This window comes from Ixodes scapularis, unplaced genomic scaffold, assembly GCF_016920785.2.
Source record: "Ixodes scapularis isolate PalLabHiFi unplaced genomic scaffold, ASM1692078v2 PGA_scaffold9__187_contigs__length_104089568, whole genome shotgun sequence".
Taxonomy (NCBI): domain Eukaryota; kingdom Metazoa; phylum Arthropoda; class Arachnida; order Ixodida; family Ixodidae; genus Ixodes; species Ixodes scapularis.
The window spans coordinates 59,306,519-59,322,896 of NW_024609884.1; the positions used below are offsets into that span (position 1 = coordinate 59,306,519).

At 48.4% G+C, this 16,378-nt stretch overlaps 1 protein-coding gene across 1 annotated transcript in view; it reads left to right on the forward strand.

Moving 5' to 3' along the window:
- LOC115313934 (N(6)-adenine-specific methyltransferase METTL4) overlaps positions 1-8,795 on the forward strand; it is a 39,646-nt gene extending 30,851 nt beyond the window's left edge. Inside the window, exons 3-7 of the mRNA XM_040206123.3 lie at positions 875-1,160; positions 6,002-6,246; positions 6,300-6,459; positions 8,502-8,593; positions 8,656-8,795. Of these exons, the coding sequence (XP_040062057.1) occupies positions 875-1,160; positions 6,002-6,246; positions 6,300-6,459; positions 8,502-8,593; positions 8,656-8,703 (831 nt within the window). The 3' untranslated portion in view covers positions 8,704-8,795. The remainder of the gene's footprint in view (positions 1-874; positions 1,161-6,001; positions 6,247-6,299; positions 6,460-8,501; positions 8,594-8,655) is intronic.
- The last annotated feature ends 7,583 nt before the right edge of the window (positions 8,796-16,378 follow it).

Below are 16,378 nucleotides of genomic sequence, written 5' to 3' on the forward strand. Positions count from 1 at the left end.
CTAAAACTGGTATGCCTTGCTCCAGGGGTAATCGGGGGTGCATCAGTTATTTTCTTAAATGGCGGCGAATATTGGATAAAGTCAAGTGACCACACGTTAGTTGTCTTCTTTCCCTGGCGAACTATTTAACTCGATCAAATTATTATGCAGTTATTTGTATCGGTCTTATAGCCGCCCTTACTTCGCTTAGAGACATGGCCAGATGACGTCTCGAAAGACGATAGCGCGTGCTTTCACATGACAATGTGCCAGATTATTATTATTTTTTTTTTTTTTGGTGAATATAAGTATTTTGTAGCCTGGAGTTGTACTTTCCACGGAAAGTACGAGACAAATACTTTAGGTAAGGTACAAGTACACACTCAGAGAATGTACTTAAGTACAACTTTTCTAAACCTACTTAAAGTACTTCCCAACACCGCCCCTCTTCAGCTTTATCTCTTTATAAGCCGCCATCATCTCAGTATTAAGATCTTTCTGTGATGGCTACGAAAGTCTGTAGTCCAGCAAGTTTCCCCGATTATGCGCCGAGCTGGGGAGGCTCCCCATAAAAGCGGAGACTGTAGGATGTCACACAATGGTAATTTACAAACGATCCTTCACGATTCCGTCTTGAATTTAGGTGGGCTTCCTCTCCAATGATCCTCACGAGAAGAAGCAATGCCCTGAGCAAGAGAAAAACGTTGGGCAGGAGAATTTCCACTCACTGGCGGGATGCGAACGGCAGTCAGGTCCAAACTAACACTTGGGTGTCTTGCGAGGCGATCACACTCAGCCAAATCACGACGGAATGCAACGAGCGCATGCTGGAGGCGTCCCCAAGAGACGCCGTGCTGGGCGAGCGTTGAAACAGCCACTCGGGTGTTGGGGCCAGCCAGGTAGCTGGATCGAGAGGGCTGCCTGCGAGATAGTGTCGGCGGCGGTGGCTCGGGGACACCTGGACGCGACACCGGCGACGCAGCAGGAGCTCGCCGGCAACAACGCGGCCGCCCGAGAGGCAGCCGCCAGTCTGGCGTCGTGTGTGCTGCGGGACAGCGAGGCACCGGTCTGTGTGGGAGGTCCGATGACTCGGCGGGCCACGCTGGTGCGGACTTTCCTGGTGCCCGCTGGGGCACGAGCACAACTGGGGGACATCCGCCAGCTCGCTGCCTTCTTGACGGGTGAGTTGGCCAGCACCGGGACGCCACTGAACAGTGGCAGCGCCAAATTAAACATACGCTGTGCGACACTGTTCGCGCAAACAAGCGGTCATCTTTTCTTCTTGAAATCGAAATGCTGTCGGCAAAACTACGATGGCAAGTGCTCATTTGTGGGGCTGTTTATACTCCGATGTAACGTGGACGAGTGCACGCGCCCAATCGCGTTCGCTGACGCTCGCATGCGCAACGCGACGTATACCGCAGCGTACGCCGGCGCGTGTCGGCGCAGCTCATGACGGGAGCATGCTCTGCTCGCGGTGGCTATCCCCCTCGCTCGAACCCCCCATGCATTCGGGAATCGGGATGTCGGTACCAGTCGGAGAGTGCGCTAATTTCTGCGATCGGAACCTGCCGTTCTTGCCGTGTCTCGTGTGGTCTGTTTTAATGCATTAGTGCCCTGGTGCATGCGCTGACCTTGGACGGTTTGGAGTATGGAAAGTTCGCAACGTCGCCACGGGATGGCGCAACAGCCCCACTGGTGAATGGCTAGTGGCGTAAGCTACCGCCCGATCCAAAGAGCTCAGCCGTATTCATCCATCCATCCATCCATGAAACACCTGCAAGCGGCCACAGATGACGGCGGGGTGCATATTTCGAGAGGATAGGCGATAGGACGCATAGCAACGGAAGCCGCACTGGATTGGCTGGTTATAGGGAGGGACACACTGGCGTAACACCTAGCAACCAAAGATCGCAGGCGACATCCCCCTTCGCGAATTTCGGCGCCGCACAGTGGGGGACGGCGGGTGTATCACTGAGGCAGGATAAGATAGTAGACAGGAAACAGCTCCAAAGCAGGCAGAAAGTATGCAGATATTGGACACTCATTTGCCAGTGGCGAGGGCACTTCTTCTGAGGTTTTGGCATTGAAGTATTGCTGTACCTCGCTTAAAACTTATGATTTCACTAATGAAGCCGTGGGACAAAAGTAGACCATTGAAAGTGCCTCCAAATAGGAGCCGGCCGTGTATCTTGTTGAGGAGGCAAAAAACTACCTGCACACTTAAACTGCTCCAATGTTACCACATAGAGGCTCAAAACATCTTGCTTTCCAACGAAGCTGTTACAGTTTCTCCTGAAATTGACATTGCACAGCATTCATGCACGTAACCAGGATTTTTTTTTTTTGGGGGAGGAGGAGGAGGAGGAGGAGGAGGAGGAGGAGGAGGAGGAGCGGGGAGGGGAGGGGTCCCATGACAAAATGCTCTATGAGGCGGAGGGGGGAGAGGAGGCGCCAGCAAAGTGGAAGATTTTTTTTTTCGGAGGGGGGGGGGGGGGGGGGGGGGCATGCCCCTTTCCCTGGATACGTGCTTGACACCATTAATAAGTCAGATATATTAGCTTGTTGATAATTCAAAAACAGTTATTGCACTAAGAATTGGGTTATTGCACTAAGAATTACCTGCAGAGTGCAGACCACTGTTCCAATAGAGCTCCAACTCGTTGACAAATGTGGATTTTACCTCAGCGGAATATCAAGTAATTTAGAGTGACATTTGGTGCCTCCACCATACTCGAAAACTATCACAGCTATCTCTAGCTTTAGAGTCGGTTCACGGGAAAACTTTAGAATAACAACGATAATAAGGATGTTTGCTTACTTTACTAGACAGTTTGTAATTATGGGTGACGCGTGAGGCTAGACAAAGAGAGAGAGAGAGACACTGAAGTGCCTTCTGAACGGCACCCAGGATTACGAAGAGACGCACACAATCGCAAACTGGCAATCCGCGAGTCACTCATCTCCGGTGTTCCGTCTGTCGTCTGGGTAGACTTAATCGTGAACCTGGCTTCAACTTGCACGATAACTTCCGAACGTCGATGACCAGGGGCCCTAACCTGGACACTTGGCGAAAACGTCGGTGAGAAATCTGGCGGCCGTGATTAGCGAACGCCGTATTTGCCGTTGGCGCCGGCCAATCAGAGCCGCCGGATGTTTCGCCGACTTTTTGATCAAGTGTCCAAATTAGGGCCCCAGGTATACCGGTGCCGCAGCGTGTTCAAGAACCGAGATCTGGCTGAAGTCCTACCTCCAAAAAGGTCGGCGATCGACGTCTATGTCATCGAGTTTGGGTTTTTCGATGGTCCCCACGCCTGGCACAAGCTGGCGCGCGCGACGACTTCGTGCTCGATATCTGAAAATTGGAACCCCCAAAAACCGAAACAAAACCAATTTCATAAATGTTATGGTAACCGTAACCGACCATTTATATTTTTCGGTTCGAGTCCTTCTGATTGATACCACGCACGAAGCGAAATTCGTCGCCTTTTTAAATCATATTCGCTCCAGCTGAGGCCAACGGCTGCGGCCAATGTGGCGTTATTATGACCGAATTTAATGCCGCCTCGCCAACTCGCCTATATCGCGACGTTAAGCTTTCCGGGCTTTTAGCCCGGAAAGTTTAACGTCGCGATTTAGGCGAGTTGGTTTGGCTGGCATATGCATTTTGCCCCTCTTTTGGGATCGCATACGCTTCCAATAATTCTCTGGTGGTTTTTATCTGTGCCCCTCCCGATGATGGTGATATTGTTGAATTTGGGCTGGCATTTACAAGCAGCGCAGCGCAGTGCAGAGCAAGTGACCCCCAGCGTTCGCGCGGAGTGACCAGTCATGTTCATGCGCTCTGTGCATGGTGTCTGTTCTTCCTATATGTCCCTGTCTTCAAAGCGCAATCATGTTTTCTAACGTACCCATACCAACTTGCCCAACAGTCAGCACTTGTCATTAATACATCGGCCACTTTGGCCGACGTACACTCTTCTGCAGCTTAGTGGGATCTTATATACCACACCAACCACACAATCAACATACTGGTCCCTGCGCTTTACGGCACATTGGCTCTTGCCCCCAGCATTTTCCGCGATTTTAGGGCAGAGTTGCGCCAAGTTTCGAGGTGTCGAAAACACACTGAGAACGTCAAACCGCCCGGCTACCTTTTTTCGAATTGTGCGAGATTTTGTGTTTACGCCAAATCTGTGTAATGGAGTCGCCGACAAGCCAATGATGATGATGTAAACTTTTATTTGAATATCGCTCGCGAGCTCCCAAGTCCGAAGCGACCGAGAACCACCGTTCGCGCGGAGCCCGAGATAAAACATCCGTTCCCCCGCTTCGCGCGTAACCCGAGCGCCCCGTACCAGAGGCGTCGTTCTTTTATTTCGTTTTACCTATAATAAACGAGACGACAGTCTTCAGCCTGACTCCGGCACGAAAGGTTGTCTTTGTCTTCTCTTCGCCAAAGAATGTAAAACGAAACAATCTGTAGATAAACTGAAATGCACGCGAGGAGAGATCGGCCGTCGGCTGATGTTCGCGTCTTTACACATCGCAACTGCATACATCGCCGATCGCGGCTCACTTCACGTATTTATAGCAATTAATTTGTCAGGAAGTTCGAAAATGAAAGCGGAAGAAACATATTGCCGTAGAAAGTCGTCCTGACTGTTTGCGTGCAATAGTCGGCGTAAACACATCGGCACTGTTTCGCATGTTGCTCACAGAAACGTTAAACACCAATATCGGGTCGGTCGGTCGGTACACGGCAGCGATGAACGCCCTTCCGACCAGGAGGCAATCAACATTATCCTTTATCAACGAGAAAGCATCAACAACTGAATAAGGGTTACTCTTTTTAACATATACTATGAGGATTTCCCCACCTCCCTTATTGTCCCTCGCTGGCACAACGTTGGTTATATTTGCGCAACCACGTTTCGGTAAAAATAATCGAGAAAGCGAATAAACAAATATATAAGTGCGTCTGCTTTGCCGTTAATACTTCTTGCGTTTATATATTAATAGCTGAGAACGCAGATGGGAAGTGTCTTTTAGTCTCATTAAAATATTCTCGTACCCCCACGGCTTATTTTGTTCCCCTGTATTTAAAAGACCCAATTTCTTCAGTTTCCTTCCTACACCATTTTTGCTACGTCGGCTAGGGTAGCAATCCTCAAGATATCCGAGCCGTCGGTCATGCGTGCTTGAAACTTTCTGCCAAACAAATTTCCATCCGTCTTTTTTTTTTTTTTTTTTTATTCGCACATTTCGGTTGGTTTTCGATGGCAAGGGGCCATTTGTTTCCTTTGATGTGAACAATTTTGTTTTCGTTTGTCCCGCGTTCCCGGAGGGAGTGCATTTATAAAGGCTGTTTCCGCGCTGTGCGTGTGCGCGGCTAAAGAAAACAAAAAAACAAAAAAAAAACAAAAAAACGGAAGGGTCAGGCTAGAGTAGCTGTATAGGCTCTGCTTGCATATACAGTTACTCTAGGTCAGGCGAGCCGGTTACCTTTTAACAGAGAGAGAGAGAAAAAAGTACTGGTATTTGTTTTTTTATTTTTTTGTTTGTCCTTGGCTATTTCTGATTACTAAATGAAAGAGGGGGAGGGGGCGCTACAACAGCCACGTGCGCACGTCAGGGGGGGATACTTTCTACTTACGGGTGTTGTACACTCCCGGAACTCCGCAGTTTGTAAACTGCGCAGTGCGTGACTCTATAAATAAACCAGGACATGTACGCGTTACGTGAGTGGAGAGAAATGATTGCCACACATGTTACGGAATAAAATGTCCGTCCGTCGGGGTGGGGCCGGTGATGAAACCGGCAATTCCCCATCGACGACATTCTAGGGACGACGTGGCGGCGCCCTCAGCTCTGGGGACTCCCGGTTTGCATAGGGAGATCTGCGCCTTCAGTCTCGTTTGTTTTGATTCCGCAGAAAGTCTTGCTCGCGCATCCTGTCTGTACGCGGGCGGCGAGGGGAATGGTTCGCGCAATTTCATAACGGCTGTCGGATGCTCAACAGGGTCGTACGACTTCATCCTGGTGGACCCTCCCTGGGAAAACAAGTCTGCGAAGCGCAAGCGCAGCTACGCGACGCTGAGCCGAGACGAGCTGCTGCTCGCGCTGCCTTTGTCTCGCCTGGCGTGCCCGGAAGGCTGCCTGGTTGCTGTGTGGTGTACCTTCAATGCGGCCCACCTGGACTTCGTGGTGCGGCGCTTGCTGCCCTCCTGGGGCTTGCCCTACCTGACCACCTGGTACTGGGTCAAGGTGAGCGCGCTCTGCCTTTTTGTCGTGCTCGTCAGACGCGTCTTCTGTTGCAGGTGACGAAGCACGGCGAAGCGGTGCGGCCATTCCACTGCCCGCACAAAAAGCCGGTCGAGCTGCTCGTGTTCGGCGGATCCGCGGCGGAGGCCTTGCCGCGGGACAAGGTGCTCGTGTCCGTGCCATCCAGCGTGCACTCGCACAAGCCGCCGCTGTCGGGTGAGCCGCACCGTGGGGCTGCATCCACCAGTAGCGTAGCCAGGAATTTATTTCGGAAAGGGGGGGGGGGGGGGGGGGGGGGGGGGGGGGGGTCATTAAGCGGTGCCATCCCCCCGTCCCCCGCTACGCCACTGGTACTCACCCGCTGGGCTGTAGGGAAACAGCCGTGGCTGTATATCCTTCTGCATTTTGTGCTGAGCAACGTTACTAGAACCACTCAGTTGGGAAACTGCCACAGAGCCTGCTCTGAAAATGTGGCGCCGATCCTTATCCCAGTACCGAGCTAATGGCGATGGCAACGCTGCCATTTCTCCTGCAGCGGCTACAGGGTGTTTTCAGTGACATTTCGTCCACCATTTTGTTGTTTAGAGCTGTCTGGCGTGTGTCGAAGGCGAGCATTTCAAGGATTTACATGATCCCTCATATGTGTAGAGCATAGAAGCTTATAGGTCTTACCACGTTAACAGGTCGCGATGCAATCTTTCAAACTAGTAAATTTGTTTGACAAAAACAAACTAACTACAAAATGGTGGATTGACGTCATGTGGAAACACCCTACTCCGTGAACTACATGACTGCACTTACTGGTTCCGTCTAGTCACGGAATGCCCGGGCTGGTGGCGCCATCTCGCTTGCTTGCTGTATATTTTTGGGTCTCTGCCATGCTGGCAAATGTTCTCGCTTTAAGCTTTCTGTAGGCAATAAGCCAATGTATTGAGGAATGATCTTCAATAAACAATTTAGCCATATCAAGCCACTTTCATGTTTAACTCGTCGCTAAAGGGTGGCGCTGTTATCATATTTAGCTCGGTCTCGGTGGACTCCAGTGGCCCAGGTTTCAAGGGCGAGTTTCCCAACTGAGTGTTTTAGTAACGTTGGTGCTGACTAAGCACTCGCCCCGTATTATTTTTGCATTCAGTTTCATACAAATAGTTCTCTGTGGATGGATGTTAATCGCTATGCCCTTTGTAACGGCGGTAGTTTGCGCCATTTAGCCTAAGTCTAAAAAGACAAACACATATGATTCTTCCCACACTTCTAAGACCAAGTTTCTCCCCCTAACTATCACCAGGATGACCTTGGGGGATCGGGCAAAAAATACTAAAAACATCACCCCCCTGCCTCTTTCCCCCGGCGAGGTAGTTGCTAATTTTCCTCTGGTCAAACCTTGTCAGCATTACCTCAGCACCGGACCGTTGGGAGACAGGGTTGAGACTTTGGGCTGGAGCCATGCGGGAGGGAGTCCCAATTTTCCTCTCTCTCGCCTGTCCCCAGCTGTGCTAGTTAGTTGTCCGTCATTCAGTTTTCTCTGGATAATTTCCACCAATCTTCTTTTTGCCTCTTTGTCACTGTAATCCTTTTCTCTTTTGTCCTTCCATTGCCAGTAAAACCCAGGGCCCCGGCCAAATCCTTACCCCTTCAGGGAGGGCAGGGTGAAGTCCTGTGCACTTCAAAACCAAGTGCTCTATTGTCTCGCTATCATTATGGCAGGCGGCACATAATGTGTCTGTCTCCTGAAATTTATCTCTATATGTCCTCGTCCTCAAAACTCCCGTTCTCGCCTCGAACAGCAAAGAACTTCCCAGTGAATTGTCAAACTCATTTTCCTTTCTTATGTCCTGTTTTCGTGACCTGTACACTGTTAGAGCTGATCTCTTCTGCATTCTTCCCTCCACCTGTGATGCTACCAAATGTTGCTCCTATATTTCTGGATAGAACATTCCAACTGGAGGCTTTGAAAAACGCAGAGAAGATGGGCAAGCGGCAAACTTTAATCCTGTCTCAAATCGAAAAAAAGGGGGGGGGGGACGAATTCAGATTTGCAGGTTTCACTTATCAAATTAACGAAGGGCATCTGGAATGCCCCAGTGGAGGACTGAGGATTCATTTCGCACACCTAGGGATCTTTTGACATGAAACCGAAAGCTTCTCTGCAACTTTTTTACACATGTGGAAATTACTTTGTTACTACTAGCATGAGGTTTGAACCAATGGTTAATTATGAACACTCTGTGACACCCGTTTCATTTCTTCTTTTTTAGAACTGATCAAACCTTTTGTTAAGACTAGTGCCAAGTGCTTAGAGCTGTTTGCAAGATACCTGGTTCCTGGATGGACGAGTATAGGAAACGAAGTAAGATTCTAGAAAACATTTTCCCAACATTAAACTAAAGGTATGCCTTCCATATTTTTCAGGTACTCAAGCTGCAACACTTGGCCCTCTACGAACCTGTCAGTTCCTGAAAACCGATTGTCACATGCCTTTTTATTCTTTGGCCATGGTTTTATTAAGATCAATAAACACTTGCTTTGGCCACATATTTTCCATAGGAAAATTAGTTTTGCTGTGCATAATTTGCGTGCATGAATTATGAATTCCCTATACTCTACAGATCACGGAGACTTCTTGCCTCGACATCATTTTCAAGATTTTTTTTTTCATCTGTGTGCAGCTGAAAGTTAAGATTGGACATGTAGACGTGGATTTTGTGTTTCAGCCTTTTACATTTGTGGCAACCACCCATACTAGCAGCTTGGGTAAGGAACAGTTTTTTTAGAGTTTCAGCTATCATGGTAAAAGCATTTGTGCAATGAATGGATCTCTCTCAGCTTGTCATCAGGAGCCGTGTTCGAGGGAAGTTCTGCACATGCACACGTCTGCTTCTGCCTGGCTGTGGGCAAGCGTTTGTCATTGCCAGTGTATGTTACAATTTTTCCAAATGCTGGGGATGCAATCAGCAAGCCAGTGAAGAATGATTCTCTAATAACAACGTAGAAATGTTCAAACAAACATTTACATCTATATCAAGATGACTAGGCTCGGCAGCTACTATACTCAGTTTCACCATAATATGGCAAAGGCATGCAGGTTCGGCCCCAGTGAGCCTGTCTGCATGTCAGAGAGAGGCATGTGACAAGATGTCAATGGAGTGCTCTCTTCCTGCGGAGAGTTCATATGTAATGAACAAGTAAAATTCCCACACTCAAACAAGGCTAGAAGAATGCGAAAATCTTACGCTTAGAGTTCTATTGATTCTCGAACATGCCTGGGCCAGCGAGCACAGCTACGGGGATATGACTCGTGCAAGCAGCCCACTAAACACTTGGCCCTCGCCCACACATACGAGCAAAAAAGGGGGTGCTTCAGCAGAGGAAATAGTAGAAAAATGAAAGTACTTCCAGGGGAAAAGAAATCAGCGGCATATGCTTTGGTCCAGCACAAGATTGGAAGAAGCGAAATGGACAAGGGTAAATTAACCGAAATGATAGAAATGCAGCCAAGAAGGTTGTTATGTATGCACAATATTTCATAATCATGAGTAACGCAACAGTAGTTATCCAGCAGTTCACAGATTATATCTTCTTTCATTAGAAAGGTCACTCCTCCCCGTTTGGCAACGCGATGTAAGTAGTAAGAATGGCACGGGGGGTAAATGAAGTACGTCCGACTCATACGCGTATACCAGGTTTCGGTAAGCATAATTGTATCAAATAACATATCATACTGATCAAAAAACATGTCTAGTTCGGTAGCCTTATTTTTGGCCGACTGGGCATTTAACTGAACCCAGATGACTAAGTTTTGCGGAAGTACGAGGTAATAGGGAGTTTTCGTAGATCGTTTTCGCCGTCCCGCAAGGCCCTCCGCAATCCGCTACGATAGCGGAAACTCCAGTCAAGGCTATCGGCGCGCAGGCGCAGTAGCAACTTCTTCGTTGCGGAACGCTTAGCGGAGGGGGCAACGCGGTCTACGAAAACTCCCTAATTAGAAAAGGCAACGCAATTTTAAGCGTAAACTCGGCACAATCGTGAAAATTGTGCCACCTCTTTTCCGTTCATTGTACCATTTGCAACGTACTCGTTTTCTCCTCCCCCCCCCAAAAAAAAAAAAAAAAAAAAACACTTGATCCACGATTTTGGGTTTCGCAGCGCGAGCTTTCGCTCCACGGTTGCTCCGAGCTGGGGCCCTAATCTGGCCACTTAGCAAAAAAGTCGGCGAGAAATCTGGCGGCTGTGATTGGCCGACACCGCACTTGACCTTGGCGCCGGCCAATCATAGCCGTCAGATTTCTCGCCAAGTGTCCAGATTAGGGCCCCTGGTGTGCGCTAGCCCACTCGGCCACCGATCCCCCTTGCAAACGTTATCACTAAACTACGCTATTTTTTTTTATGAGCTACGTTAGAGCCACCGTGGTTAGGGCGCAAATAACCCATTCGTTGTGTTCTTGGAGTACCAGATGCCCACTGCTCGCGCTCGCGGGGAAAAAAAAAAAAGTCGACAACAAAATGTTGTATAGCACTGTCAATGCCAAGAGCTCGCGGAAGGGGACGCGCGTTCACGCACTTCGGGACAAAAAAGAAAGAAAACGGTTCTGAATAAAACGGTCAGTTATCTGTTTTACAGCGAAACTGTTTATGGCTATACTCTGTTTCATACTTAGCGTGCAGCGCTGTCAAAGCTACTGGCGCGAGCGCGTGGCTTCATCTATGGTTTTGTTTGCGCGAGAACTCGTGCAAATGATCAACGAGATCAAGCCCCACGCTCACGCCAGTAGCTTAGACAGCGTAGCACGCTAAGTATGAAACAGCATAGGGTTCCGTGGATTTTTCATGTGCGTGATCAGAACCTCTACGCTCGCACCGCCGCACGTGCACGCGCACGCCTTCCCCGTAAAAAAGATTCGAAGCAAAATAAAGCGTTGACGAACGCGCGTGCAAGATGCCATTTGTTTGATGCTTTTGGTTTAGAACAGTTCCTACTGCAGACGCCGGTACGTGCTGTGCGTAGAACACCATTCCCTGCATTCTCCTTGATGCTTGGGTAATTTAGCGATGGGTCTATTTCACTTCTCTCATCGTACTGGGAAGGCTTCTGTCCACAGGGCGGGCTGATAGTGTAGCGAGCGCCACTGAGCGCACGTTCTGAGAAAAGACGTCAGGCGTCCTAGGAAGCTTGTCAACGGACTTTGATCTAGTAGCGTTGGTTTTAAACGTCGTCAGCACCTGTCATCTGTACACAGACACTATCTCATCACATCATTATTAGATGCGACGCCGCAGACATCCATTGTATGGGCTACTTTCCTTTCTGCGGTGCCGCGGCTCTCCTGAACCAAAATAACGTGCTAATATCAAGAGCGATATTGTGCGGAAAGTGTATAAAATCCCATGCCTTCAGATTTTGGTGTTACACCTGCGTCAGAGAGCATGAAGAACTCCGAAATCGTCGGCAAGCAGCTACACACCACGACTGCCGCGCACCAAACCAACTCGTATCAACGGGCTCTGGGCGCTGCCATCTTACCCATGTGACTGTGTCCAACATCACCTGTATCACCCTCGGGCCACGTGGGCGCGTGGGGACACGGCTCTGGTGTGGACCAGTGGGGACAGTGGCTTAGGCAAGGGGGGGGGGGGGGGGGGGGGGGGGGGGGGGGTTCGGGTGGTTCGTGGTCAAACCCCCCCCCCCCAAAAAAAAAAAAAAAAAAAAATGCCGAAGTTATTTCTTCCCCGGTGGGCCCGCTCGCTACCCTGCTAACGCAGTCGGTCTTGCACGGGGCAAAGCTGGAGCGCGGACTGTCTCCAACTTCTATGCTTTAGGGAGAAATGTTTGTGGGTAGAAAATGCTCAAATGAATAAAATTGTCAATATTTCTTCATTCATGCTTATTTGATGGGATGTGGAACTTGATCTCAGATATATAGAGAACGGATATTTCAAAACATTTTTAGTGTGAAGGATGGCAATTTCAAGGCAAAATATAACAAACTATGCTCACTGAAATGCATAGTTGAATCAAACTAAAGTGGACATAATACTACAAAACAATGTCAGTGATGTAAGGAATATTAAATGAATTTTAAAAACAATTGCACTGTAAGCAACGGGTGGCGCTGAGCTCATGCACACCTTGTGTACTGGTCAGAATTACGTGCTTTCGACTCGAAATTACCGCGAACAAAAAAGTAACTGGGACTAGTTATTTCAAAAAGCAATTTGCAGGCCCTCTTGATCATTTCATTTATGCCAATCGCTTAAGATGCAGCCTCCTGCGTTCACGGGTTGTCCACCGCTTGAACTTCAATGTTGCAGTGAACATTCAAAAGCGCTAAACCGAGCAGTCACTCATTCGAAGTGGACGCTCTCAGGTATGTTTTCAACCGTCGTTGTGAAGAGAACGAGCGCTCAGCTTCCGCCGTTGTTACGCGCAGAGTCACTATATGATCTTGAGGAGACTATAGACGTTGGGTGATCGGAAGTCAGAAAAAAAAAATAAAGTTTCAGAATCGCACTTAGTGGCAGAGCGTTCAAACCCTAGAAATGCTGAGAAACCTAAACTCAAGATACTTGACGCTACCAATATGGCCACATGCACAGTGCTGCCAGACCACCAAGCAGTTTCGCATATCGTCTATTGCGGTAAGAAGTAAGTGCAGGCCTCAAAAGACTTAAGTTTGAAGGTTGGTTGGGGTAAGTAGGCTCGTTGTAAGCAGATAGATACGAGGAGGTGTTGATAATTGTTACCAGCGGCCATCAGCGACTTGTTATGCCTGATTCACTGGGTCCGATTCTGCTTGCGATTTTCAATATCGACTTCGACCATCTCAGCTACGGTTCACGCTTTTGCAGCCCGAGGGACGTCATGATTGAAAATAGCGAGCAGAATCTCATCGTGCGAATCAGGCTTTTGCGTCCATTCTGCGGCGTCCACGCGGAATTAATCGCCGCATGCCACCTTATTCACGCGAAGTTTTGCAGTGTAACGAGCTCATTTAATTTCGCTGAGGCCGCTAAAGTAGTCAGACATTGCGAGGAAGACATAGAATTAGCAATTACAACACGAAAAAGAGCTCGGGACTCACACCGACGCCGACAACATCGCATTCCAATGGTTTGTTTATGGGCGACGTCGAGCTTCTTGCCCACACTCCATCGCGCATGCGCGGCGCCGGTAAAAAAGTTCTTGCAGGGCCCCTTTAAAGTTGGTGGGCCGCAACTACGACCACAGAGAACAGTGAGCCACCACGCCCTTATTCCTGTAAATGAAGCCTGCTCCCTTTTCAAAAAAGGACAAAGCAGCTTTGCCCGTTTTATCTTAACGACGCCTCGGTAATCTTTGCGTGAGCGTTCGTCCCGCCGAGCTCACCCTGCTTCGTCATTGGGGGGGGGGGGGGGGGGAGTTCATGCCATTGGACCCCCCCCCCCCCCCCCCCTTCCCCTGAAATAAAATCCTGGCTACGCCACTGAGTGCCAGGTGGGGACTAGGGGTGTCGTGAACCTGCAGAGGTTCGAGGTCGACGAGGTTCGGCTTTTCCGAACTTATGAAAAGTCGACAAAGGTTCGACTGCTATGTGCATGCGCGACAGGCTGGCCAGTTGACTTCGGATTGGATGGTGACGGCTAAGGGATGAATTAAGGGCAGCACTGATTGGTTATTTCAGTTAGTACCGTACAAAAAATTAAGTTATTAACTTCTTCAGTGATTAGAATTAGTTTCTTTTAATTGCAACTGTTCATAAAACTAAGATGACCTTTTGCATAATTTTTTGTTTTCCAAACTAGGCATGCTTGTATTAAAGGGATACTTCAACGAAATTTGCAATATTCCCGTCGTGTTCAAAAATAGGTTGAATATGATCCACAATATCCGTAAATGACAATCGCACGTTTGTATTTCGAGCCTGGTAGCTGTATTTTTTGTTATAAACGGCCCCCTCTGGCAAGCGCTCGGAGAAGGCCCAGCGGACACCACGTGACATCCAACGCAATCGTGACGTAGGTCGTCTCGGGACGAGCAAAGCTATGGCGAGGCTGACGTCGAGAGGATGGCCTAGTCGTTCCAACTACCGAAGCGGCTGCTTTTGTACGAATTTTGAGTGGCGGGTTAATCTTCTATAATCTTGTAGGGGGAAAATAGCGACTTCTGCGACACACAAGAGGCATTCTCGGGAAGAGGGGAGTTCCTCCTGCCCCTCTTCTCTCGTCGTGGCCGGAGGCGAGACAACCTCCGTCACTAGCTGTCAAGGTTCCTAGACGGGCATTACAAGCGAGGCGTTAGCGACATCCACCAGGTGCTCTTTGCTAATCGTTTAATTCGTTTCAAAATTCCTTTTCGTGACTTTTTTAACAAGATATTGGTATGTTCGATGTGATGCTGCTCCTTTGAACACATATAGACCAAAAAATGAGCGCCGAAATTTCACTGTCCACAAAGTCGAACCGGTTGAATCTGTTTGAAAAATCGAAGGTTCGTAGATTCGGTTCGAACCAGTCGACCTTCGAAAGTTCGACCTAAAAATCTGGTTCGAAAAAAGTTCTGACACCGTAAGTGACATCGTCACAACATGGCGTCTGGGTCCAAACGAATCGTTGCTAGGGGCGTTGCTATGGGGTGCGTTCAGATAAGGACGGTCATGCCTATTTTTTGTTTTCAATCAAATTTTTTTATGAAGTAGCGAAACCTGTCCACACAACGGGACAGACCTTAGTTTTGCAAGAAACTTCATAGTATTCGTGAGAAAAATCGCATCCGAGAGGAGGTTGAAAAAATGATTTTCCCAACTGCGCGATGACGCAACTTTGAAGGCACCTCGTGTGAATACGCGAGGTGCCTCCCTCGTGTGAATACCCTTTTACACCCGCACGCGACGTGCAAAGGCGATCGCATCTCACCGACTCGTGGCGGCGATACGCGACACCGGCGGCGTCCCTGCGCGGTGTAACATAACCGGCCGGGCTTGTGGCGATGGTAAAAAAAAAAACAAAAAAAAACACCACAGTCATTCCTTGTGCGGTGGCACAACAGCCCCTCCCCACGGAAGAACAAACAAAGAAAACCATGTTTAAATTAACCTGAGACTGGGGTAGAGAAGAAACATCAAAACGTAGAAGGAACAGAAAATAGACAGGACGACGTCTCAAACTCAGCTAACTCGTTTATTTAGTCCACCTCCTTATATAGTCTCAATCGCAAGGTCACCTCCACCAACACGAAAGGACGAAGTCTATACAGATCAAGCGCCACAGCCTTCATCACACAATGCAAGAACGTTGACGACGTTTACAGGTCGGCGCGAAAAGGCAACATCCATCCACCCTCAAACTTGAGCAAAAGGATCTTTTCTCCTACTATTCTATACACAGTTCATACTTCTGATTCATAACACGCCCTCTCCACATAAAAAGAAAAACAACAAAAAACACTGACACTATAGTTGAGCCAATACACGTGGAGAACCACACAAGGCAAAAAAGTTTTACAGGTTTTTGGAAAATCACAAGCACTTAAAACAACACAAATGACAAATATAAAAAAATTACACTCTTAGAAAGCTTTTTGAATTGCTTCCAAACTGCAGTGAAGCCTGACTTATGCAGTTGCCTAGTGACTTTATCCGCACGGTCTCCCTTAGTACTCTCTTTACATTGTTCCTCTCTTTGTGTATTATTTCCGTCTCCGACCAGAGTGCCGTGCAGTTGTTACATTCATGAATATGTTTCGCTATTTCCAAGTTTTGTGCATTGTTCTTTGCATTTCTTTTATGTTCGTTTAATCTGTCATTTATGCAGCGTGACGTCTGTCCTACGTACTTAAATCCACACTCTAATGGTATCTCATACACAACACCAGTCTCGCAAATACCGATTTTTCCCGATGAGCCTTTTTGCACTCACTCACACCTGTTTGAAATGGCGTCAGTTTACGTAATCTGAAGTCTGATCTAAAGACAGTGTCTACTTCAAACTGCCTCGCACATGCCTTCAGGTTGTGAGCACTGAGCAGGGGCGGATGCAGGAATTTCCTGAGGGGGGGGGGGGGGGGGGGGGGTCAGGTGTTGGTCAGCGTATCATATGTTTAGGAACCCCCTCTCCCTCTCCTTCGTTTTACGCCCTAAATTTTACACATGTAGAAATCAAG